Source organism: Alosa sapidissima, chromosome 19, assembly GCF_018492685.1.
Source record: "Alosa sapidissima isolate fAloSap1 chromosome 19, fAloSap1.pri, whole genome shotgun sequence".
NCBI classification, from domain to species: Eukaryota; Metazoa; Chordata; class Actinopteri; order Clupeiformes; family Clupeidae; genus Alosa; species Alosa sapidissima.
The window spans coordinates 12,366,327-12,394,130 of NC_055975.1; the positions used below are offsets into that span (position 1 = coordinate 12,366,327).

Genomic DNA, 27,804 nt, shown 5'->3' on the forward strand with positions numbered 1-27,804 from the left:
AGATGTTTGGAAGTTGTCTACTGGTATTTCCAGTAAAAATACAGGCATCAGAAGGAGACTCAGGATCAAAGGGCTGAGTGCAGGAGCCCTGGGAGAGGCCACAGGGCAACTTTAATCCCGTAATGAATGATGATGACGATGAGAATGATCACACACTGGTATGAAGCAGCTCCAAATGTCTACTGCCAGATGTGTTAATGGAGAGAAGAAGTGTGTGTGTGTGTGTGTGTGTGTGTGTGTGTGTGTGAGGACCATTGTTTGTAACGTGACAGCACTAACTTTGAGCCTTGAATTTAAAAATGTACTGGATAAAGAAAATATACATATGCAAATGTTATTGTGTGTGTGTGTGTGTGTGTGTGTGTGTGTGTGTGTGTGTGTGTTTCATGAACAGAGGCACATCTCGCAACAGCTGTGTGCCAGACTTGTTGCACTGAATAGTTCTCTTCTTTTTGCACACCAGTTGATGCTTCCACAGACTAGTCAGATTTACTATATTACCCAATATTGCAGTCTTCACATAAAATGTGTGTGTGTGTGTGTGTGTGTGTGTGTGTGTGTGTGTGTGTGTGTGTATATAACATGGTATCAACTCACAAATAACTCCTGACATCATGCACCACAATGACACAATGATGACATCCAAGAGAATGATCTGCACTCAAAAAAGGAAGCGGTCAGTTTCCTTTGCATATTTCATGACAGAGTAGTTCAGGGTCGAGAATGACATCAGAGACCGGCCTCCGAGCTGAAAGCCTGTTGACCATGTCTGTCACTTTATACAACCTGCTGTTGTACTGCATTAATTCTAACCTCTACTCTGCATGTGACACTCATACTATTCCATTCATTGTGTGTTATTCGTAATGCTCATCTTACAGTGATATTTACCACATAGTGAATACAATAAAATATCTAATGAGATCATCACTAAAGGAAATACAATGATCACCATTAAAGGAAATTAATCAGTGAATGACTTGATAATCTGAAAAAGCATATGAGAACAATGACACCACTCACTACTATCGGACTACTACAAGTCTACTATCAGACTACTACAAGTTTACTATCAGAAAGTGCAGAATTTTAGTACCCTACAACACAACCAGAGTGAAAGACAGTTTGATGTGTGCAGATTCATGTGTTGTAGATTTTTTAGCCTATAATAGTAAGGTCAATACTTACTGCAGACTCTAAAATATTATATGGTCTTTGTTCCCTGCTGTGCCACATCAAAGATGTCTGTGGCAGCCTACGGGTTTCTGTGTCTTATGAGGCCCTGGTGTGAAGACTAAAATTTGGACCTAAACTTTCTTTTTTTGTGAAAATGGAGCCACATATTTTATGTATGACTTGGACCTGGTCACATAGGAGGTACCCTGCATATGCAAGTCAGAGCATTAATTGTGATGACAGTCTACATTTTCATAATAACAGGATAACTATAACTATAGGATAGATTTGCCATCTAAAATTTCTCTAAGTGAGAAAAATAAGCTGACTTTTCCATAAGGGAATTGCTTTGCTATGGGAAAATTCTTTTTAAAAAAATGTCTCACTCTGTCTCTATAGAAAACAAGACGACTATTGTGCAGCGAAGGTCTCATAATCTGCATTATTAAATATAGCCTCCCCTGAGTTTCACACTAAATCTGCATTTGGTTGCTGCGCCCCTGGGCCTCCAGTTCCTCCATAGGAGAAGTCGGGCCAGACGACTTGGCAGCCTCTCACTTGAAGCCAAGATGTGACATTTTTGCGAATTCTCTGTCAGCTCTCACAGCGCCCACCCCAGTGTAGATTTGGCACACACACGGGCCTGCTCTCACAAAACCCCGGTATCATGGTTTCAGTGGGTGAAATCGAAGCGTGTGAGCATGCTAGCGAATGAGAGAGCGCGACAAAAAAGCTAAGCTCCGGGGTGGGGGGGTCAGGGGTCACTGCGGCCTGGCCGCTGGTCACCGTGGTGACGCTCTCCGTGGGACACGGACACAGAGATGCTGATACAGTAAACATTTTCGCAAGGCGAGAGGGCTGGACACACGTGTTTGTGTTTGCCCCTCACTTGAAATCAAGTGCCTTCTTTCTCGCTCACACAAAAGGCATCTTTGTGCGTTCGGGGGCCATGCCGAATCCATCTTTAAAAAGCCGGACCCTAACACAATCCATGCACTGGTCCATCCATCATCCGCTCCTCCCCCGGCCCTCCGCCACACTCACGGCAGCGCCAGCCCCTTCATCCCACCTTCTGGATGGAGATGAGATGGAGGGGGTGGGGGGGTTTGGGGGGGGTGGTTTGCGGCACACCAGCTACAACGACAACGTCAGACAGCATCATTCATCTCGCACACGGCATTTGGATCCGTGCACCTCTTTGTGCTGGCTAATCATTATCACATGACGGTAGGCTTTCTCTCTCTCTCTCTCTCGGTCGGAGGGGGGTACTCACGTCTAGGCTCCCGCGGGCCGTCCACGGTGACCTTTATGGCTCGGTGGTAAGTGGCCACTTGGGGTGGGTTCGTGAATACTGTGATTGTCAGCGTGAAGCTCTTGCCTGCAAAACACACAAAAAAGAGGTTCAGGCACCATTAGTCGTGTGCACAATGCCACACATTCAGTGTTGGCCACCCATTTGCGCTGCGCCTTGTGGTGATAGTGCTGACAGTGGGCTTTGAGCAGAGTTGGCCGGGGAGTTAATGGCTAGAAAAGAAAGGCCAACAATAGTCGATTGTGGCGATGGGGGCAAAATGACACTTACATGGTTAACACTGTATAATTGATAAGTTCGAGCAAGTTCACAAGCCTTTGTCATCTGCATCTCTGGGTTAATGAATGCAACATTGAAAAGTGAAGTCATTTTCATACAGTGCCTTCAAAGTGTGTAACACTCATCTCATGGTGTAATGTAACACTGTATCATTTCATGATTTGGGAGCGGAAATAAGGTGTCAGGGACAGAAGAAATATGTTATTATATTGACATAAATCAAGAGACAGAGGAAACGTGACTTGTGTATGGAAGGCTGCTGTAATGTGGACTAATGGTAATTTCTACCAGGCTGTATACTCATACACAAGCGTGGAGACACACTAATGTGCCTCTGTGTGTGTGTGTGTGTGTGTGTGTGTGTGTGTGTGTGTGTGTGCCGCCCAGCAGAGAAGTGTAGCAAAGCTACAGTCCCCATGGCCTCATGGTGTAGAAATCAGTGGGAGGGGTGAGAAGGCAAACACGTCTGTGTTGACTTCTGCCTCTCTCTCCCCCTCTCTCTCTTTCATTCTCTCTCGCTTTCTCTAGCCTCGCACGACCTTTTCATGTAGTGAGAGTTTCTTTTTTATTATTCTGAGGAAGACCACTGCTTATAGGAAAAAAAAAAGAAGAAAAAAACTCTGACTAGCCCAGCTTGTCAAAGTGGTGAACTCAGCAGCAACAGTAATCTGTAAAGTATGCCGTGAAGTCAGGCATGGCACGCTCTCTGGCCTGCAATCTGCTGCAGAGACAGGAAGAGGTGGGTGGAAAAAGATGGGTGACTTAATAAAGCTGCTAGCCACACTTGGCGTCATGTGTCTTCCACGATGCTTGCCTTCTAATACTGCTTCGATTATGCTGCTACTGCTGCACTGTTTTGGCTCATGGTCTAAGAACGGTGATAGAACTGTGGTTGCCATTATCAGACTCTCTGATCCAGTTCTGTGCCCTATCTGACTCAATCTAAATTCAGGAAACACATATTTTCTAATCATGTGCAAATTTGCCAGACTTTGACTATCCCAGACTGCAAACGATACATGTGACAGCATTTGGACGTACAGACATGCCTTTACTGGAAGGGTGATGTAATATGTTTGAAATAGACAGTTACAGCACAAAAAGCTTTGAGCTGAAAATGATTAATCAGATTTGTAGCTTTTCTTGAGGTGTGGTCAGATTTAAAGGTTTTGTAGTAACATGAGGTGATCAATGTTAGGTCAAAGATTTATTTATTTTAGATTTACATGATGATGATTACTTTTGTTGGTTGTATAGTGTGTTTTGTAAAATACACAAAATCAACCTACGATATAAACTGTAATAGTAAGTGTAATAGCAACACTTAGCAACAAAATAGCAACAGAAGGTTCTTTTATTTAAAAGGATGCTTGATTGATATGTTTCTAATCTCCACTGCTTTCTGTCTCAAGCACTGTTTGATAAAACAAATAAACAAACATAAATAAACTATTTGAGTAATTCGCATGCTGCCCACAACTATTTCTCAATTGACCAACACATATTCAAACATCATGATCTCTAAACAAAGGTGAATGTGAGAGGGACAGTGTGAGACAGGATGTGTGCGTGTGTGTAAGTGTGTGCGTGTGTGTAAGTGTGTGTGTGTGTGTGTGTTTCTGTGTGTCTCGGTGTGTGGGTCATGGCATTTGTGTTCCTGATTTGTTTACATGGATAATTTATATCTCATTCTAATCAGCCTCCCTCCCTGCATGCAGTATTGTTTCCCATGTTCAATAACGAATACTCTGCTATCTGCTGTGTGACTTCCTCCCACAGATCTTCTGACACAGATAGGAGAAACTCAAGCCTGTAGAGGTATGGGACTCATGCGGGCCTTAAAGCCTTCACTCTGGGAGAAGATAACACTTACACATGCAGTCTGTGTGTAAGACGGTGACTGTGTGTGTGTGTGTGTGTGTGTGTGTGTGTGTGTGTGTGTGTGTGTGTGTGTGTGTTTGGAGTGGTGTTTGTTTGTGCATGAGTGTGTGTGAAGGTGTGTTTGAGAAAGAGAAAGAATTTGTGTGCAAGTGTGTGAATTAAATATAGTGCATGTGTGTATGTGTGTTAAAGATGCATTGTGCATCTGTGTGTGTGTGTGTGTGTGTGTGTGTGTGTGTGTGTGTGTGTGTGTGTGTGTGTGTGTGTGTGTGTGTGTGTGTGTATGTGTTTGCTTTTGCAAGCGTGACAGGAAAGCGAGTAAGAGGGCGAGCACTATAATTCTCTATGTATATGACCATGTATTTTTGGACACACACACATACCAATCCATGGACACACACACATACCAATCCATCAAAAATGGAATGGGGGGGGGGGTGTCTCTGCTCTGTGTGTCTGTGTGTGTGGGGAGGGGGGGTTACAGAGAAAAATGTTTGGAAACATGTTAGCTGTTGTCAATGCTGCCAGAGCAAACATTAATTTATTTTTGAGCAGTCCCTTGAATGAGAGGGAGCAAAAAAAAAAAAAACCTCAAGTCTCATTTCTAATTGCTTCATCAAGGGCTCCGGCTTCATCATGCGTTTGCGTAAATTGTTTTAAACTTCAAAACCAAACACCTTCTCCTGTTTATCTATCGTAATCGATTCAAGAGGCCCTTCTGGAGTTACTTTGCTGTGTGCTGTGTGTCAAACTCCACTTTGAGGGGTCTGTAGAAGGTATGGAGGCAAGTCTAGACTACGCACACTTTGCTTGCCCTGCCTCTAGCTTCAGTGAGCCCGGCTGCTGTCCTCTTCAAAGGCCTACGTCTTCAATGGGGCTCTTCCGACAGGATCACAGGGCTCATGTAGATGCATTTTTTCTTTTTTTCCCTTCATTTTTTTTTTTTTGGAGAAGGGGATGGGGGGCATAATTGCTCCCATATCAAAAGCAGCATTCATCCACACATGACCAGACTGCAAGCACTGCACTGTATCCACTGTAGTCCATTCACAGTCAACACAATCCTGACCGAGCAATAACGCACGGTCCATCTTACACCGAATGATGAACCCTGTTCTGATTATATGTAATTATTTGAGTATGTGTGCATACTTATACAATATCTGTGTGTGCAGACACATATCTGTTTCTTTTTTGCAGCAGTAGCAATTTGAAGCTCAGAACAAAAATTCTGTTAGCGATGGAACACACCCTTCGGCTTTCTTCATTCTGCTGAAGGGAGGCGCAAGAATTCTACTCAAAGACAAACTCTCCTCACTTGGGCCAAAAGCTGCTAAAAGACACAACCCTTTTGTTTGTTTTCAGCCCTTTTAAAGTCTACAGCCAATCTGCTGGTCAGACCTGCCCCACAATACAGCTGTTATTGATCAATGTAATTAGAAATATCAACATGGCATTTCTTTTTTTGCCTTTCATGCCACAGAGTTTGAGAGGTCATTTTGAAAAAAACTAAACGATAAAGAAATTGTCTCCACTTGACCTAAGAAGTGGTTTAGTATCTCTATAGATTATCTACAGGCTGAATTATTGCAATCAAGCTTTATTTGTTCCTCTGTGAGCATGCACTGCTGTATGCGGTTTGGTGTACATGGGGTCTATTAGGTAAACCACTGTAGTTCTGGCTTATTGCACAGTGGGGAATAAGATGTGTTATGGGTACTGTTGGACTAACCTCGACCACTCCTGCCCACGAATCTCAGGTCATTAAATCGAGCGACTTGATTCTTCATGACAGCTGAAGCGTTGCGGAGCTCTGCCGAATAGTTCTCGTCATTCCCTGCCATAACTGTGACAACTGTCCCATCAGGCACATCCCCTAATGCTACAACCTGAGGAGTACAGAGGGGAAACGTTAGGAGAGTCACAACAGACTTTCAGACACAGAGAGTGAGCCACAGATAATTTGTATTAAGCTGAACTAGAGTTCACTATACACAGGTGGAAAATGCCTTTACAAAGAATAACAACACAGTTTTTTAAACAATTAAATGACTGTTATGTTATTCCACATTCAATCATAAAAATACATACAGAGGATGGCATGCATAAATGTGGTAATGACCCAATGTCATTGCTGTATGTGTATATGACTGGACTATATTGGCTAAAAGAGCAAGCAAAAACATTGGTGGTAAATATATATTTTCCAACATGTCATGGTAGGCCTAATTTTTTTTTTTTAGTTTGAGAAATATATTTTTTTCAAAGGCAAGAAAATAGTCTGACATTGAAAAGTGACCAGTGATTTTACTCATGGATTACGACCATGCACTGTGGAAGAATTACCTGTTTTCTTGTTTACAAAGAAAATCCATACTTTGGCAGTAAGCACGTCTATTTTATATATAATATTTGTATTTTCTATCAGTGATTTTTGTCAAACTTTTCCATCGCAATGGCCACAATGTTTTATTGCTAAAACATTTACATAGGAAATAATTGTTATTGAGGACCATACTCCACAACAAAATGTCAGACATGGTTCATAATATCATTGCTATAAAACAAAAAATATGTGATTTTGCAGGCACTTAATTTAGCCCTTTAATTAAGGGCTAAATTAAAAATACCATAATTTAAGTTTTTCAAAAATAAAGACTGCATTTCCGCAAATCCTCCACTGCATGAGCCATATATTTTTCATGTAAACCTGCATGTTCAAATACCTGATTGCGTGCCAACTTAAAAATACAATCTCGTCCACTTTTGCTCAGCTGGCTATGGTTTAGGGATGTTCAACCATTTAACGATAAGAAAACGCTTAAACAAAAACTTTTTTTGGTGAATCCAATCGGAGTTAGTGTACTGTACGTGTAATTAGGCCTATATTATTTAGTCATAGGTGTTAACTTTATTAAAGATGCATGCGTTTGTCGCTATGAATAGCGCGGCTCTCTCGGATTTCAGGAGTTTCCATCATTGCGGTGGGGCAAGTGCGGTGGCATTTCTATTTTTAAACACTGGCGACGCTTGTACCTGGATTAAAGCTATTTGTTTAACCCCTTCGAACCATCTTAACAATTTGATGCAAAACCATAATTAACCATCGCCTACGCCTGTCACACCAATCTCATTCACCCCATTATCAACAGTCAGTTTAATTAGACTAACCTAGACTTGGATATGGGGCTACTGTTTTTGGAGAAAACATAGCCTATCTGTTCAAAAAACAATCCAAACAGTGGGTCAATCTCAGATGTAAATGTGAAAACATCATAGGCTAATCTATTCTTCTTTACATTAAGACACATTCACTGCTAGACAAAGAAAAACACGTCTTACCTTAAAAGCAACAGGCAAAGTTTTATTACACCTCCAGTGCGATGGCAATACGGAGCAAAGGAAGTTTGGACTATCCGTCCGAACAAGTTCTGCGGGGTGATCCGCGATGATCTCTACCATCGTCCGATTGTCGTGGGGCCGAAGTCTCGGCACAGCTGAGGTCCCGTCTTGCTGAGTCGTGGCTGTGTTCACATCGTTCATTTTCCCGGGGACTGTTTGAAGACTGTTGGACGGCGGACTGAACCTCCGACTTGTGCTGGGATCTACGGGAATGCGCATCACAACACTGTGAGTAGAGGTAAGGACACTTAGGAAGAATACGAAGGTTTTCTTTTAAATCGGAGTCTTTTGGGAGATGAGCATTCCGCTACGCTGCCATAAGGTTATAGCTTACGATCGATGCATAGACCACAAGTTTCAGCGTCCTTGATAAAGGCTAAAAGCGTTCAAACGCGTATCTTCCCTCATCAGTGTGCAAAAACTATGTTGGACTTGAACTTCACGATGAAAACTGTCAGAGGCAAAAACAGCTTATCCTCTTGAAATGGACCCGTGATGTTAATGGTCTGTGGTCATTTTTTCTTTTCAGCGATGATGTCGTGAATACAGCTTAAAAGCACACAATAAATAAGTTTCATCTTGTATCCAACGCTGTCTAACAACACAAATATCGACGGGCACGTCGCGTAAATCAGACGGAGTGGCTGCGTCAAAGAGAAACTCGAAAGCGTGAAATAGCGAAAACAATTCGAAGTCTGAGCAGAAATGTGTTAAAGAATTAAACTTCTCTCGCATAACAGGAGTCCCAGTTTTTAAGGGTTAAAAAGGTGATCCCACACGTTGCGGTCAGACAGATGAAGGAGATGTAAACCCGCAGTTTTTTGTCTCTCTGTGTGGTTTGTCTTAGGAGGCAGGGACTTCTACGGCTCAGGTTTTTGTGGTTTATATATAAGCAGAACCAGGACGAATATTATGCTGATGAGACCGGAGCACGTGGTGCGTAAGGCCAGTCATCTCTCCGCATCAAAATAAATCGAAGAATTCTACTGTTTGGCGCGGGTCAAAACCTCGTATTTCCACTGTGAAATTATCACCTTTAACTAAAAAGCTCCGGTCTTTATTCCTAGCCTTCCTGTGTAGTTTAGATAGAATGGTTTAGGCGAAGGTGACCTTGTAATACCTAGCGCACTGGTAGGTAGACGAGGTCCATATGAATGAAATAGGCTAAATTCGCTTGTTGGAAAGACACATGGACAACCTGTTTCGGCATAGCCAAAGGTCAACAAGGCTAAAACGTTTTGCTTATTTTGTGAACTTGTGTCAGGAACAGACCATTCTGATAGCAAGATAATGATGGTCAAGTTGGATTAAAATAAAGGCTATGTAATTACATATTTCTATAGGGATTTCCTGCTCGGTGAAGGTGTGTTCGTGCTTTGTAAAATATAGTCAATAGCCTTGGTTTAGAAACGTTGAGAACAGAAAAGGCCATCGAGAAGTGACTCCCTTCCTCTTTATCATGGTGCTAGGATGAAAAGACAACAAATACCTATTTCGAGTTGCAGGAAGACCTCTGGAGCAACCTTAACATAAATCATTATTGATAGGCCTATGTCCATGGCTATTATTATTATTATTATTATTATTAGCCTATTATTATTATTATTGTTGGAGCAGCAGCAGCAGCTTAATAATTATTATTTCTTTCTGGTAGCCTGTAATCGACATTAGCTTGTCATTATAACCATTAGGATACCATCACCATCCCTTTCAGAATGACGGTATTATTGCCTATATGGACTGTCATGTTAAAAATACCGCGCGCCACTTGGTTATCCAAAGAAATCTCTTTAGGTGGCGCTCGTCATTTTTTTACCATCAATTGCGTATTTCAGTGTGCGACTCAAAACTACAAAAGCTGTACGTTCGTGAATCAGTGTTAGCGTGTTATATAACTCCTATAAACTGCAACACCCACACACCACCGCTGTCCGGAAATCTGTGACGCTCTAAAACGTCGCCGGTGAAGAACTGTTTACATGGGAGCGAGGGGCACGCGGAGGAGCACATAACTTGATAGATTGGAGGAAATTTAAAATCAACAGGTAAATATTCTTCTTGAACAACATTTCATATGGTCAGAGAGTGAATAATCTACCTTAAAGCCTACACCACTCAACGACCGCTTCCCAGTGCAGGATAAGCCTAGGCTACAATTGCTGCACAAGGTTCCCACAACACTAGCTTATCTTTTGAGCAAGAAGAAAATAGTTCACGAAATAGGCCTTATCCCAGTATTGCATGTTAATTAGGTACCAACGTATTCATAAACTTATGTCTACTACTATTTACATGAACAGTCGTTGTGCAACAGCGCGAGGAGTAGCCTAATAGCTCTGATTTTGTAAGGTTGTTTGCACCGATGTGGCAGAGAATGAGAGATTTCTCCCCCTCTAATCTAAATAGTTATCCATGCACACGACACAGTTGATGCTAATCAAACGTTGTTTGAAACAGCTGCATAGCACTTGCAGAGGTGGATTCAGTGCAGTCTCTCACATTTAACCTGCTTTAAATGGAACCTTTTTAGTATGTGAGTGCAATGAAAAGGATGAAACTCAACTTTGGAGGTACTTAAAACACTTTTTTTCATTCAACTTCAGTCGGTTTGGGCCAAAATAAGACAGAAAAGTCAATATTCAATGTGAGTCAAAGAACCCTTTCACAAACCTCTCAAGGCTGGTGTTATTTTCATTTATTTTCCCAGCCAATGTGATCTGTTTATGTTTTTCTGCAAGCGTATTGTGGATCAGTGTGCTTGCTTCAAATTGCAAAGTGGCTTTGGCTGGTTCGGTGTGGAGGTGCCCCTCCCTGCCGCCACACACAGTCATTTGGCAAGCCTGGCCAAAAACATTTACTCACCACTATCTGAAGTTGGACCTCGGTGGTGAATTAAAACAAGCCTGAATGCCATACAATCTTTTCTCTTTCACAGCAACTCCGCAGAATCACATCAGTCTATCAGCAGTACAGTTCAGTGCAAATACAGATGTACACATAGCCTAGCCTATGCCATGTGTTGGCATTTCATTTCAAGCAGATTAAAACGTGTGATGGATATTCACCTTCTATTTTTTTATTTTCTACTTTATTTTAGGGGTCAGTATTGGATTGGCTGAAGCATTTGAAAGCTCAGTTAGAGATTTTTTTTCTACTGGCGGTCTCCATTCGTTTTATTGCAGAAAAGGTTTGTTTGAAAAGAATTCATACGTGAGATGAGAAAGGAGGAGAGGAGATGGAGTTGACATGCCCTCTGAATTTATTGTGGAAATCCCCAGGAGGTGAAGCGTGGGGAGATTTTAATACGTTCGCTTGTTTTACTGGGGAAGGGGGCTTACACTGGTTCCCTTTGAAAGCCATGTCCAAGGGCTTTTAATCCACACTTTTTGGATAGAGGGAAATGGATTATGCATGATTTTACTTTTTATGCCAACTATTTAGGAAGGTGTGTGTGTGTGTGTGTGTGTGTGTGTGTGTGTGTGTGTGTGTGTGTGTGTGTGTGTGTGTGTGGTACTACCCAGTTGAGGTGAATTAAAAGAGCTGACTCTTAGGCACTATGAGGTTACATGACATCTTGGGTTTCTCGTATTACCCCAAATATAAATTCGACTTCCCTAAATTATAATGACACACTGCTGATTCACAGTGCCTACCAGCCTAATTGTTGTAATTGCCAGACTAGACCAATAAATACCAAAAGGTATGTATTCTATGAAGATCATTAATGAATTTTAGGATAGTGTAGTCATAACCCTCCCAGTCTCGAATATTCTGTATTATATATTGCAGTGATTCATTTTATGTGTGCTAATTATATTTATTTAAAACCACAACATGCAGAATTATTAAAATATATTTCTTTGGTCAGTCAGACTAAACATCACCTAACTGTAGACTTCTAGAGTCTAGCCTGTCTTTCTTGAGATTAAATCTGTAAATTAACTAGGCGTCTGTAGGGAAGCATAGCTACATAAAAGTCTATTTAATTACAGAGGAAAATGCAATAAATAGAAAAGAGTCTCCTATTCAAGCCTGCTCGACTCCAGTACTCTTTCAGCCCCTTGCATGTTGAAGTAATCTGGATTCATTTGCCACATCTGAATTCATTTTGCTTAGTATGGGGACCATCTGCCTTCACAACTCAAAGCGAAGGCTCCAGCTTTCATCCAGTGTGGGGGGTTGGTGGGTAGGAGAGGTGAAGGAAGAAACAGAGGGGATTCAAAATGTTATGTTTAAATGTATGTATGAGAGGAAAGCGTGCCGTCTGGGCTTTTGTCACACATTCAGGCATCTCTGTTTTTTTTTTTTTTTTTTTTTTTTTTACGTCCGTGAGAATGGAAACGTAATTTGCATGATTGCTGCCTTTGATGTGCCCAAGACAACATGAATCTAAAGCATCAAAAAAAAAAGCTGTCTCATGTGGGAGTTAAGTTAAGAGCAAGCCCTGGTTTATTGTTTTTTTTGTTTTCGGCCATATAAAAAGCCCATCCACCTGTGAGATTTGATAGTCTTATTTTCTGGTTTACCATAGGAAGGACTGTGGTTTTGGAAGCGGCCAGGCTCACAGCTGTGCTCCAGGTCATTTTGCGCAAATAAAATTTATGGGGCATAAAAACTCACCTGCCCACCCTTCTAAATGCAGGTTTCTTGGTGCATAAGCGTAACAATACCTGAAGGTAATTTGACTAAGGCCAAAGCAATGTAAATCTCTTTTTCCTGTTTCCTTTTTTGACAAGCGTAGATGCTGGTAGTGGAGCTAAGCTGTAGCATCTTCCCACTCTTTAGCGAAACAAAACATTTTATGTTCTACAGTTAACTATATCATACATTATCAATTGTATGGTTTAGTTATAGACATATTAGTGCACTCGCAACCCTAATTTATTGTTTTTTTTTTCCTTTTAGATATATTAATAGATGATTAATTCCCTGAGGGAAAGCTTTGCATCTGTTGGCAGTGAACAAACCCATCCTGACCACTGGGCAGCCACTTCAGCTGCAGTGACTAGGGATCAGTTTGGGGTTAGGTGCGATCCTTAAGCTGCAGTGCCTAGGTACAGTATCATATTTGGGTTAGGTGCCATGCTTAAGCTGCAGTGACTAGGGATCAGTTTGGGGTTAGGTGCCATGCTTAAGCTGCAGTGACTAGGGATCAGTTTGGGGTTAGGTGCCATGCTTAAGCTGCAGTGACTAGGGATCAGTTTGGGGTTAGGTGCCATGCTTAAGCTGCAGTGACTAGGGATCTGTTTTCCTAACAGTCTTGGGGATTGAACTGGTGGCCCCTTATGCTTGTTACATCTTCAGTTCTTAGATCAAATAATCTTGTAGTCTGCTCAGAGCTGTACTTTACTGAGGCAATAATACATATATGTACTGTATAAAAATTATGACATGCCCATAATTTTCACTCCGTTTCAGTTCACTTTCTTGCTTAAAACAAGGTTTATACCCCTAGATTAGTTTAGTACAGATACCCATATTAGAGCTCTTGAATGTTTCTTTAGACTTAACCACACAGCAGTTGATTATAAAAAGTAAAATGTATCAAGCTAACTAGCTAAACTTATATCAAGCTAACTTTTGTCAGTGGTTGTCAATCCATCTAATTACGCACCAGATACCAAACGAATGCAACCTCAGTGTGATGGACTGTTCATAACTTTATACCAGAAATAGAGCTGCTGGGCTGCAAGAGTTATGAAGACAGACATGTCTGTTATTAGCTCTTAGCTATCTGTTATTAGCTAGCTAGCAGATAATATTTTCATCTTTTCAGTTCCCCAGTTGACATGCTCCTGGAACAGGAACAGCTCTCTCACAAAAAGTAGCCTATAGGCCTAGAGGTCAGTGCAGCCAAATGGGTCAATTCAGACATACAGTAAATATTATTCTATACCTTATCCTAACTGCAAGCAAGTGTCAGACTGCCTAGTAGCATTGAGGGCTGTCTGTCCACACTGAATCCGTTAAATATGGTATTTCATTACATCATATTTCTTGTTCAAAATAGTCGAACAACGTAAACAACAGAAAGAAAATAGAGACAGGGAGTCGGACAAAAGTGCACAGCACTGTGTAGCGTCACATCAAGTTAGGACATTCCAATAGGAAACAATGTAATCAAACTGATTTTGTCGCTAACACTCGCTTGCATCCAATGGAGTTAGGACACGGTGTTAGATTTGTTAAAATTAGGTGGCAGATGAAGATTTACATAATCATGTACTTGCAATTTTATAATCTCTAAGTAAACATATTGGACCTGACTATGAAGATCAATGTCAAATTATGACACTTGCTGAAGTCGTGTATGTAAATACCATGTTTCTTAGGCATGAGGACACAACAGACTAGGCACATCTGAACTGTCGATTTGAACCATTAATTCATCGGAAGTCATATTCGAAAAATAAAGCTTGTTATGAGATTGTGCCATAGCCAGCAGAGCAGACCTTTTCTATTTGTAATGTTGAGGCCCCTGTGCCTGCAAAACGGTACATGGTTATGCATTAAACCACCCAACGCATCTACAACAGCAACTGCATCACCTTACTTCTGATTGAGGTTGAACTAATACCCTCTTCTCTGTGAACATGTGGTAGGTTTCAACCCCCCTCTTTGTCAGTTGACGCATCAGGAAGCACTTTCTTTGTGAAGTGGCTTTCTAATTGCCAAGGCTTTGATGAGCGGGTCTCAGTCAGACGAGTGTTACATGAAAGCCCGTGTGCTTTGTGTGCAACAGATGAGCAGCAGTGGGGCCAGCCCCATGGCAGGCAGCAGTAGCAGCAGCAGCAGTGGCGTGGCGGGGAGAGGAACCGGAAAGGCCACCAACTTCATCCCTGAGCTTCAGAGCATGATGTAAGTTATTGAAACTCCCCCACCCTACTGCAGCCTCACTCAACATCTCTCTCTCTCTCTCTTTCTCTCTGTCTCTCTCCCTTTCTCTGTCTCGCTCTCTCTCTGTCTCTCTCTTTCTCTCTATCTCTCTCCCGTTCTCTCTCTTTGTCTCTCTCTGTCTGTTTATATGTTTAAGTGAACATACATACAGTACATACATGTGCATCATGCATACAGAAATACATGTATACACACATACAACATTTATATGCACCCACTCTGACATATTTATCTGCATGTTTACACCGGTGTCAGTAGCTGTTGCCTTGATCTGGGAGCTCAAAGGGTGGTCGTCTCTCCCATGGAGGAGAGTACTCACCCACACGAGAGGGCTGGACTCTCTTCCAGGAGTCACAGTGCCATGGGCTGTGAAGCAATTTCTAGCTGCTTTAGCCTTTGTATCCGTCTAGCATCAGCTTCATGCCTTCCATCATCAGCTATTATGCCGAGTCACAGCAATGTTTACGTTTGTTCCTTCGTATTATATAAGTTGTAAATAGCATCCAAAGATTCCATGTTGCATATATGCTAGGTAAAACATGGGACTGCAAGATGCATTAATCTTTCTTTAGTCATAAGTATGAAAGTGATAATGTATTACGTATAGAGCAGAAATAAGCACAGAAATCTACACAAATGTGCTAAAACTTATAATAGAGTGATTAATTAGGTACTACACGTGTCACTTGACATTTGAAAAGTCTGTGATATATTTAGTATGCAGTATTTAAGCCATATGAAATAATATCCAGGGTCCATTCTAACACAACGTGATTCATGTGAACCTTTTATTTATTTTTAAGGGGAGATTATGTGACAAACTGCACAAACACTTTTTGTCCTCTCCCCTCAAACTTCTCTTTGTTGAAATGAAAAGTACATAAACACAAGACTCCGGAAAGAGCTCCATTTTGCAGTCCTATATTTTGCAAGACATTTAATTATAGCTTTCTGTGAGAAGCGTTTCTGATGGAGCCTAAATGCCGTCCAATTGGAGAGATTACATTCCATCCTTGGCAGGCTCTGTGCCGTTCAGAATGGTGATGTAGAGACATTATATTCCTTGCCTCATGGAGAGGGCTTAAAGCAATCCACTGCCGCTATTTACCTTTGGTTCTGTTTATGTGAAAGTTTTCGCAATCACTCCTAAGTTTTGCGTCATTTGTGTCTTTTCTACTTGCTGATTATCAATGAAACTACATCAACTACACGTATGGAAAGAGTAGCCACATAAAAAAAAATGTGCATAAGCACAAAGGGTCATAAATCTTATATCCCCCTTCCACCAAAAGTCAGCAAAAAAAGCCCCATCTACATTGACGGCAATAACGAATACATCTGTGACATTTTTATGTTTGCTCTAACAGAAAAATGGCACATTTCTCCATGTGTGTGCTTTTGATGATGTGTGCTTTGGGCATGGCAAGGCTGTCTGGAATAGTGAGGGGGAGGAAAATGTAAAGACGGTTTCCTCTGGCTCCTATTGCCGTGACTGTCTGCCGCCTTGAGCCTTCATGGAGGTCCCTAATTGAGATCACTTGGACTTATAAATGGCAGGAAGTTCTGTGGTTCATGGGAGCAGAAAATGGAACTGTAGAATATGCCTCTTAAAATAAAAAAGGGAACGCTACTGTTTTACTTTCCTAATGGTCTAATTGAGAGTCCCTCTTTGAGCATTTTTGTGTTGTGCTTTTTTTCCATAATGGTGTTAAATCCAGCAAGCCACACCGAGCCAAGTTCTTTCAGTGCTTGTCTGCAAAGGTCCTGCCCCGGCATGATAGAACAGCAGTAATGAATCCTCCCTTCTGTAAATCAGTTTTGATCCCCCAAATACAATGTTTCTGCTTCCAGCCGCCAACAAAAAGCTCCCCATTAGCCAATTAAAGGAGGACCATCTCACGTTGCTAGAACATGGAGACCGTGAAGGGAATTATTCTCTTTGTTTAAACAGCATGTTTGGCCACTGTTCCCTGCCAAAAACTGCTTTGCAGTAGTAAATACCATAGCAACAATAGCCGGCGTAATGACAACAGCACTATTAGCAAGGGATTAAGCAGTGCAGCTGGCTGCTAATTTGACACGAAATACAGAAACGACCACGGAGCTTAGCTGCATTTGCTCAGGACGGCTGCCAGAGATTGCCTTTGTCACCCGTGTATGAAATTACTCAGGCTGTCAGGTATCTGCTGGCCTCGCCGCGCGCCTGCGCCAGAGATGGCCACCACCACCGCTGCCGTTAGGATAACGTGAACCCAGCACCGCTCTCAGCTCAAGCCTGGGGGACCAGCGTTCGTCACCCGATACCTCATCCTTCAGAGAGCAGCGCCGGTGATAAAAAAGGTGTTTTTTTTCAATGTGCTCTCGAAAGCCTCCTGATATGTAATATTCAAATACGGTGTGAAAAGTGCTTACTTTGGACAGGGGGGATCCTGTGCTCCATGAAGAAGGTGCTAAGGATAATATAGACTTTTGGACAAAGCCAACATTCCACTTTCTTGCTCTCTGTGGGTTAGACTAGCCGACATCCTCTCTCCGAATCACTTGTCCAATTGAAAAAATATTTATACTACATCTGTAAAGCAAGCAGTGCTATGGAAGGGAGGGCCCGCCATCTCCCGATATTAATGACACGAGAGGAGACGGATCATGTTTAGTTCTCGCCCTGGTCGATGGCTTCTCACAGACTATGCAACCGGAGATGATGCATGGAAATCAATGCATAGTTCCCTCCTCAAGCCAAACTTTAAGGTTCCCTACTTCCCTCTCATCCTCTAAACCCATGTTCACTCGGTGGTCTCCTGTTCCAAACGTGCAGATACTTTCAGTATACATGACATTCAAGTTCCTTTATAGCCTTAGGAACACTTTGATGCGCTACAATGGAGAGATATCACTCTGAAATATCCAAGGTTTTAATAAACTTGAATGTATTGGAGCCTATTTTCTCAAATAGATATATTACCTAACCTGCATTACCTGCCATTTCCTCTCTCTCTTCTATTCTCTACCCACTCTTTCTGTCATATAATTGTATGCAACATGGCCTCCCATTTTGCTACTCTCTATGGCCTGTAAGATAATGCCATCTTCAAAGTGTGTTATTGCTTGTGGTTGTAACCTGATCCAAGTTAATAATAGCATCTATGGTAAATGCACTGTACATTCCAGGGGCCGTCATTGCTTGGTTACCTCGTCAAACGAAATTCTTCAACCCCAACAATGTGACACTGCATATTTGTGGTTGTAGGTTTTTGATGGTTATATAGTCCTTTCCTAAACAGTTATGCTACAGTAAGTCACCCCATCCTTAAAATATGCTTGAAGACATGTAATTAGTCTATAGTTTTGCATAGAGGTATCAAAATAATTGCCCAGGTGTTGTGCAATGCATGAACTTTATTTATTTGTGCCATGGTGCTAATACTACAGAATGCAAATTCTCAGACAAAGCCCACTCCAGCATTTTTGTGGCTTTATATGAACCACATTTCTCTGCCTTTTTAACTGCCTGGTAGCATCAGGCTTTTGTTAAATGTGTAACTTGAGTTGCATTTCTTAAAATTGTAGACGACTCCTCTGGGTATTTGGTATTATTTACAGTAGACTTTCCAGTGGTTTTATTTTTCACTTTAAGTAGAGCTTGAATTTTGCATATAAAATTGCCCATGCCGTAACAATGCCCATAACATCATGGTACCATTAAAGTGGCCACATTGGGAAGCAATTAATAATGCCCAGAAATAAACAGACCTAGAGGGACTACATCATAGCATGGCCGTAACCTACCCAAACCTACCCTGTGCTTTGCTTTGCTTTGCTTGCAGACCCCATATGGGACCTGTGCACTTGCAGTGGTATTGGCTGTATTTGGTGTTGTTATGTTAAATGAGGTACAAAAACGTCCCAGCAGCCCTATCTGTAATTAGTGGTGGTGGGCAGGCAACAGGCGGGTGGGTAGGCGAGGGCGGGTGGAGGGAGGGAGGGAGGGCTGCAGCTGCCTCTACACCCACGGGCTGTTTGGAGAGCCTGTCTGTCAGAACCAGCCCAGAACTCGGGCCCCGCCCTGACCGGCCCGGCCTGCCTGCAGATGGTGGAGGATCATTGTGACATACTAGAACCACTTATTGTTTTTCCTTATTATGCAAGTGTTAGACACTCTCACACACAGAGACATGCAGACGTACACACACACAGACACACACAGACACACACAGACACACACACACAGACGCACTCTCACTCACTCTCACACACACACACACACATATACACACATATACACACACACACACACACACACACACATACACACACTCACACTCTCAGGCACACTTTGAATGCCTCTGCATAATCTCTAGACAGTAGTGAAACAGTACTTTATCTGACAACTGCATTTGTCTTAGAAATGAAGGAATTGTAGGCATGTAGGCTGATGAAGAGAAATCCGATACTTTTTGGCAAATTAGCTAATTACCAAAAACAGAATTACTACCCTTGGGAATTTCTCAGGAGCCTTGTATTGTCTGTTTACACTCCAACAATTGTGTTAAATGTCAAGATAATTTCCCCTTGTATCTATTTTCTTGTTTACAATGGGAGTCTCACACATGGCACAAAAACATATGTGTCATTTCTTTGCGTCAACACGGCTGTTGTTCCAGACTGAAAGCCCCCATAAGCTGACTCACACTCTTGGTGGATGCACAACATTACTGCATTATTTTCTTTCCCCAGAGCAATTAGCCTGCTCCCTGTAATTAAACACAATGTTAAATCTCTGGCTCGTCCGTTGGGATTTGGCATGTCAGTCTCAGACCTAGCAGGCCCGCTCTTCCAGTGCGCCAGCGCTGCCTATAGTCTGCCCCCATTTACCGGAATCAAAGCTTAGATACAGTGACGCAGGAGAGCCTGAACTTATACTCTACTCAGCCCGGCAGCTGATGGTTCTCATATGCCTTGTGGGCATGGACGTATCTTTCCTGAGCTACCGTCTTCAGGAAGGGAAGCTCTCCACATAGCCCCCCTGTTTTATTTTTCGGAGGGCCCTCGAATGTTTTGGTAAACGCTGGATTGTTACGGGTCCCACTGGAAGCAAACAGCTCTAATGAGCTGGCTCTCAGCCTCTCTGGTTAACCAGACTGTAATTTGGGGACTGAAAGGAGCCTCTCATCACTATTGAGCATTTGTTTACCACAGTGCGACTCCAGCTCAGTGTTTCTGCTGAGAACGCAGCGGGCCTGAGCGCTGCCCAGTTAACCCTTATTGTTCTCAGGGATCAACTGTGTGTAGAAGGGTTTTGTGTCTACACACACGCACACACACATATACACATACTGTACACACACACACACACACACAGTGCACATACACACACATACACAGTGCACGCATACACACACAGTGTACACACACACACATACACACTGCACACACAAACACATACATAGTGCACACATACACATAGTGTACACACACACACACACACACACACACACACACACACACACACACACACACGTTGGGAAGTAAACTTGTATATATCTATTATTCCTATGCTATTCAGCTTCTGTTCATATCAGCAGTTTACTTGGTTTTATCCTCCTCATGAAAAGGCAAAATATACCTCGTAAATTATTCACTGCCTCTAGAACTTCCTGACAGGCAGAGTGTTCCGCTACTCTTTTGGCATCTTATTTGGTTTTATCAACTTCTCACTTTTATGGTTCTGGAAAATTGGAGTAATGTTTTTTTTTTGTGTTTTTTTTTTTAAAGATTTGTTATTGTGGTGCAGATCTGTTGATATTAGTTGATATGGTTAGCTGCAGTGCTATCTGCCTGTGTTTCTCAGACACCAGAGAGCTCTACAAAGCAAAGTTTTGTGGGAGGTAGAGAGTGTGAAATCCAACACATTTGAAAAAGATATACATCTTGCATAACTTGCTTGCTCCATTTTGCAAGCGCAAAAGCAGTGTGATAGGAACACACACACACACTCTCTTTCATTAGAAACATGCCTTCCAGATCACTTTTCACACCGAGAGAGAGAGAGAGAGAGAGAGAGAGAGAGAATGCTTAAGAGTCAACTGACGAAGTAGCATGCGCTGTGTAGTCTCCCAGATAAATGAAAGAAATTCCATGAAAGTAACTCCAAACTGTTATTCAATGCCTATTGCTTCCTGCAGTTTAGCTTTGATCAATATTTTAAAAAGCTCTCCCATCCCCGCCCCTTTCATTCGGCGAATGTATTTCAGATGCGTCAGTACAGATGTGTTTGTACCTATTTCCTCCGCTCATGCACTCATCTTTCCCATTTATTGAATAGGCCTGTTCGTTATTGTGCTATTTTCATGTCATGTTTATTAATGTGTTTTACTGTGAACATTCCAGGAGAAAAGAGTGAAAAGTGCCTTATAGCATCTTGTCAGCAAAAAAAAGCTTCTTCCAAAAAAAGCATCTCTAACTGCAAATCTTTCCCCCTCTAAGTTGCTTCCAAAGAATTTTGCCATCAAAACAGTTTCCTGTGCCTGTATTTTCCCCATTGTTTTTGTGTTTTTCCTATTAAAAATGCTTATTTGAAGTCAAAGAGGAACGATTTAATAGTCAGTCTCCCCAGGGACTAGAGCCTTATTAATTTTGCATTAGCTCTTCCTCCAGTCCTCTTGATTTATGCCTCAAACGAGCCTGGCTCAGGAAATCTTGAGAACACCTTCACATGGACAGGGCTATCACCCTCTCGACTCGCACAGGAGCCGCTGAAACAGAAGCCAGAGCGCGGTGCAGTATCCGTGGCAACCCCCGTAGTAACAGTGTTGTCAGAATGAGTCAACTGCCGTTTGAATTTGAGGAGCTGTTGAGACCAAAGATTCTAGAGCAGAGCGCTCTAGAGTCTTTGGTTGAGATCACTGATGCTGGTCAGTCCACAGTGACTCCCGTGGGAGGAAAAACCACATGTGGAAATGCCACATAGACTTCCAATCTGGATTTGAGGAGTCCCTAACTGGTGTAAAAACCTTCTCTTATCTCTGCAATCATTACAAGCAACGTAGGTCAATTTAATGATTGACAAATGGGCCAACAGGGTTTTATTATTTTCTTTAGTCAGTTTTGTCCCAGCAAGTTATCTGTCGAGTCATTAGGAACCCCGGGTCATGCATTCTCTTCTCAAACAATGTCCCCAACATATGGGGAAATATTCACTAGTGAATCTAGGCAAATCCCATCCACAGGTAATGGATGTTTGTCCTACCGTGGGGCTGTGCCTTTTAGTTAGCGACGTGTAGTTGCAATATGTCAACATGATGCTCACACTTCAGCTGAGTAGCCAAAGAGCCATCTGTGATTGTGTGGCGTTCAGGTGACAAAGTGCCGCCACTGGACACCTGCTGTGCACTATACTGTGTCTATACAGGCTGCAGGGCGCACACATGCAAGGCCCCTTTAAGGTCCTCTCGTACCCCCGGGGGAGGTCATCGACACCACGGGGCCTGTTCAGGTCTGTCTGTATTAGTGTGGCGCTGGGGTGTCATCAGCGGGCTCGGGTTACGGTGCGAGCACTAATCCATGGCCCTTAGCTGGTGTGATGCGTGACAGACTGGAGCGGAGGCGTCCGTCACGCCGCTGTTGGAGGAGGGGATGAGCGCATGGGGACGGGCACACAGATGAGCAGAGGAGATGACCAGCATAGCAGATGATTCAACAGCAGCTCAATGTCAATTCATCACGTCGTTCTCAGTCTCTCTCACTATCAATCAGTCTCCCTGCCAGAGATACTGTCAGTCTGTCTCTCTCTCTCTCTCTCCTTTCTCATTCTCTCTCTCTGTCTTTCTCATTGTCTCTCTCCCTCCCCCTCGTTGCCTGGTCAGTAATCATATAGGGTTTGTTTGGGGTAGCCATTAGTCAGCAGCCAGACACATCTCTTGTGCAGTATGTATGTGCTGTCACAGATTCTGTGACGTCAAATGTGCCAGAGGGGGCTAACTGCTCTCTAGTCTAGAACACCACACTATGACCTAGTGGTGGGGCAAACATCTTAAGCAGGCAGAGGTCTTGTCTGATTTCTTTTTTATAGGACAACCTTAGCTTTTCTGCACTTGCTACTACCCAATCGTTATGTAAATGTCACTGTTTCCACTGAGTATACATTTTCTAAGAGAAATGACACAAAGCATCTAGCATTTTTGAACCCTAGATTTTTCATTGGGATGTGGAGTACAGAGGGTGAGCTGGGCGGCTGGACTGCAGGTCCATACTTCTGTGGATACAGCCAAACTCATTCTTGACATTTTTACATGTTGTTCCTCCACATAGCCCTTGTGTGTATCATATTATAAATATTTTAAAGCAATGCCCCACTCCAGGAATATTCCACATTCCAGCTAAGGTTAAATCAATAAGGGGGAGAACGATTTGGCTGTGTGTGTGTGTTGGGCAGAACAGGTAAAGCCTTGTTAAGTGCAGAGGCTCTCCCCTCTTGGAATCACTTCATTATGGTGGAATCAAAACAGCAAACGGCAGGCAAACTTATCTGAACATTTTCAGTTTTTCTGTCTGAAAGTGCCTGAGGCAGAAACCGTGCTTAGTGCCTGATAGAATTTCCTGATAAATAATAGGTAGTGTTTTTTTACGGTCCATTGTCAAATTCAGTAAGCCATAGGTTATTTGTTATTTTTCGAAAACTTTATTTCATTTTGGTTTCTTTTTCTTCCAAATTGCACATCAAGGTAGGTTAATAAATTTGCTTTTTTTAAAAACTAATCACTCCCAATACAGTTAAAATATACATAAAGGTCTCCAAAATGTCCAACCTGATCCTTATTTAATTTGTGGAAAATGTACTAAGTAATTTCACGAGTAGGATTGACTAACTCCCGGTGGCATTTTGTGGTGTGTGTTACCTCTTGCCGTTGGTGTGTGTTTTGTTTTGTAGCAGAGCATTAGGGACATCTCCCGCGCTTGACTCACAACGCACTCCGTCTCAGTTTAGACATGAGCTACACAACAGTGTTGAATTACAGCCGTGGCCATTTTTAAAGTACACTCGCTCTGTGCTGAAAACTCACTACAGCATACAGAGATGTTCTGGTCAACTCTGAGCCCTGCCTTTGACTGCTGCCGTGTCTAGTAATAGTATTGACTAATGCAGTAGTAACTCCTAGCTGAGGTCTCCTGTGCTGTATCTTGAATGTTATTCCTCTGTTATTCTTCTGTAAGTTGCTTTGGATGGAAGCGTGTCTGCTAAGTGAATACATGTAAATGTGTCGGAAACTGAAGTGATGATGTTTAGAAAGAAAGAAAAGTTCTGATTGTCAAACAAAGCTTTGATCTTAATGCCACCCGGATGGCATTTGGAGGGTCATTTGTTTTTTGTTAATTTATAATACAGTGAATTATTTTACCTCAGAGTCTCATTGAACTGTAGTGTGACACTTGGAGAGAAACGCTTGGCACGAAGCGGTCTGATGAATGGTTTTGTGGCTTGTCTGATGGTTTGTTGACTGGATTTCTACATAGCGCTTCGTTTAGAAATATTGTTGGTCTATTTATTGTTTTTCAGTAGTTGTGTGAAGCTTGGATCTGCCCAACTTCTCCGTTTGACATGGTATTTATTTTTTTAAAGCACTCAGTATATTTGTATTACCTGCTTGGTGATCTGATGTGCTTATAAAACATTTTAGTCTCTCTCTCAATCTCTCAAATGTTAAATTCAGTAGATTTTTCAGGGTAGTTATCAAATGATTTTAGGCTACTGCTTTTATAAGTATTGTTGTCATATATCTGGATATTGTTGCTACAATGTCAAGTATACTATTTAGCAAACATCAATAATTACAGAAATTTAAAGTTGACAAATTATTGTTAATTGTTATTTTTACATTTGCTTGTACTTGTCATTCCTTTCTTGATGAATTGATAAATGTAACACAGTTTTTGAGCATGTAGTTAAATTCATTGTTAAACTAACACAGGTAGTTGAACATAGACATTTCTATCCATCATGTATATCCATCTGGAAAAAAATACCTCTGCTTTGACTTGTGGATAGTAATCCAGCATTGTTTGGCAAAATTCATGGCATGCCTCAAATGACCCATAGTAGGGTGTTGATATTTTCTTAGGGGCGCTGTTTGGAGAGCTGGTTAACTTTGAAGTCTTTTCTACTCGTATGAAACGCTGAAAAATGAGCGTGCTCGACAGTGTTGTCCATATCGGGTTTCTCTGCTATTCTTGCTATGAGTTTTTTTTTTTTTTCTGGCTCATTCTCTTTTAAGTGTATTTAAGTCTCTTTTTTTCTGTAGGTGTTAAACTGTGTGGTGTAGCTATGCCCTTCAAGCCCCCCCCCCCCATCCAATTATCACGAGGTTTGATATATGACATGACTTAATTGTTTGTAATGGATTACAGGTTGCTAAGCAGAACACAATGTGTATAGGCCTTATTATCACTATTGTTGGAGCAGAATTCCCTGTGAGTCGATGTGGTCTGCATGAACAGCAAGATGCTGAGACGTAGGTCCTGGGCGCCACACATGAAGAATATTATTCTAAGCCCCACTGCTGCCAATATGCAAAGTTATAGAAATGTATCCATGCAGCTGCCTTTCTTGATGTGAAAGCCAAAGTCAACTGAATGTGATTAAGTATTTGTCCACACCATTCCAAATTAACGTTTGTTGATCTAAAGCATTGTAAGTTCTTTTAGTCACACACTTGCACATGCACTGACTCTCTTCCTCTCTTACAATTCCTTTCTTTCTTTCTCTCTCTCTCACTCTCTTACACCACACACACACACACACACGCACACACACACACACACACACACACGCACACACACACACACACACACACACACACACACCAACCAACTTGTACACAAAAAACCCCACACAAACCCACCGAGGGACGTACATGCTCTCCCAATCCCACACCCCTGTAAACCACACTTGATGGGTTCTGGTGAGAGATATCTAACAGGTATAACTTTCTTTGCCTTCATTATTTCTAATAATCACACACACACACACACACACTCTCTAGTCAGCATATTAACTGTTGCAGCCTAGATGCGGGCTTCTAGAATGTCCAAAAGAGAACGCTCTGGTCACCTGTTGCCGTAGGAAACTGAAATCCATTCACAGCTCCAGCTCCCCCTGGACACGTGTGTTCTCGTTTTTGTTTGAGACATTATGTTTCATTAACCTCCAGCTCCTTGCTGTAAGTCCAGACCTCTAATAGTCTACAGCAGTCCCTCACTCGCGCTGTGAAAGCCTGCCATCGAGGTCGCTTTCCCACCGTTAATGTTGTTTTCCTTTGGCCTAGTCGAGTTGTGATAACCAATTAGTTGAATTAACCCGCGCTGTTCAGCCCTGCAAGACCACCACCACGGTCACCAAATGAGAAGCACATGGATCTCGATACCAGGCACACGCTTGTAATTGATTAGCAATGGTCGAAAAAAATCTCTGTGGTGTTTTGTTTAAACATTGTTATGGTTTTTTTGTGACACGCACTACCTGTGCTGTACCGTTGAGAAGTTGAAATTCTCTCCCTCTTTTTCCGCTACTGCTGACCTAAGTATGTCTTGCAGCATTAGCCAGTAGTTCTTGTTTCAGGCTAACAGAGAGATAGTCCTTTCGTCCACTTTGTAAAAAACAAGCACAGACCAGTAGTTCTAATGAACTGCAAGATCAATTCACATCGTTGTTGAACACAGCCAGAAAAAGCACTGAATGTTCCTGTTGGTTGAGGAGGATTTGTTTTGTCTTTTCAAGTCCAGGAATGACTTGTCTGCGCATTCGCTGTCCTATCTATGGGCCTTGTGGAGATAATTCTATGACAAGTATATTTTGGCATTATGACATTAGTAAAGGTTAGGCTGTTAATGTAGAGGTTTTCCCTTCAGTGTTCAACTTGTTACATGTCATAAAAGAGCTATTCTCAGGTCTGCTTCAATGTCAATAAATTCAGTGCATATTCCAGAACATTGTATTTGCTCAGTCTCCAGTACATTAATTTTACATTCTTTCCTGTGGTGCAAGCCCTTGCTTTTGACACATATTTTCAGATATATTTTTGGTTGGGGGTATATCTGGAATCTATTCTGGTCAAACGCAGTGCGGTAGCTTTGAGTTTCATGGCTCAGCGGTTCTCCCCATGGTGTGGTGACACCTTCACTCATGGCTTGATGTAAGCGGACAGTGATGACAAAACCATGTACGCCGCACTGATCAGTTCATTCTGAATTTACTGGCAAGAGTTTTCTAAGTCCACATAATCCCTGGCACGCCATTAGGGGCATAACATGAGGGATGTCATAGCGAAAATGCTGTAAGTACAATCTTCATTCATTAATGAGCAGAGACTTCACAGGTGTCCAAATTATTTAGCAGGCTGACCTTGTGAGTTTAATATGAAATACACTTGTATGCTCTACTCTATGTATGTCAATATCAATATTTTAGGATGACTATAAAGGAGGCTTTGACTTTACAGCGTAACATAATTTGTTTGAAATAAATCTACTCTGGCTTTTCAAAATAGATTCGGTTCCCTCATGTACTTTTTGGTATTTTGAGTTTGTTTGATATTTCATATTAAAGCATTCCGGTTATGCATACTTTTTGGCATGTTTGTTGTTAAGGTGTCTGCATTTGACACATTTTCACATTTTTATCACTCCAGCTGACTGTTTTCTATCTCTTGTCTCGCTAAAATAGTCTGAGGATTTCTCCAAAATTCTATCTTTTTCTTTTTACTAAAATGATGTCTACAAAAACCTGCCTCAAACATGCCACCACCCATCTTATTTGATAAAAAGCCCCATTCAAGCAAGAATTTTATTTCCGATGCCTGCTTCCT

General features: G+C 42.0%; 2 protein-coding genes across 4 annotated transcripts in view; one reads left to right on the forward strand and one right to left on the reverse strand.

Moving 5' to 3' along the window:
- The window catches only part of runx2a (RUNX family transcription factor 2a), a 44,767-nt gene that overhangs the window by 15,876 nt on the left and 1,087 nt on the right, over positions 1-27,804 (reverse strand). The window contains exons 3-5 of the mRNA XM_042072208.1: positions 7,991-8,253; positions 6,381-6,537; positions 2,450-2,554 (exon numbers count right to left, since the gene is read on the reverse strand). Of these exons, the coding sequence (XP_041928142.1) occupies positions 2,450-2,554; positions 6,381-6,537; positions 7,991-8,253 (525 nt within the window). The remainder of the gene's footprint in view (positions 1-2,449; positions 2,555-6,380; positions 6,538-7,990; positions 8,254-27,804) is intronic.
- supt3h (SPT3 homolog, SAGA and STAGA complex component) overlaps positions 8,162-27,804 on the forward strand; it is a 90,629-nt gene continuing 70,986 nt past the window's right edge. Inside the window, exons 1-2 of one of the 3 annotated variants that reach the window (XM_042072212.1) lie at positions 8,162-8,278; positions 14,793-14,908. In XM_042072212.1, the coding sequence (XP_041928146.1) occupies positions 14,793-14,908 (116 nt within the window). In that variant the 5' untranslated portion in view covers positions 8,162-8,278. Of the gene's footprint in view, positions 8,289-9,982; positions 10,096-14,792; positions 14,909-27,804 lie in introns of those variants that run through there. The other 2 variants (XM_042072211.1, XM_042072210.1) reach the window with 2 other exon arrangements.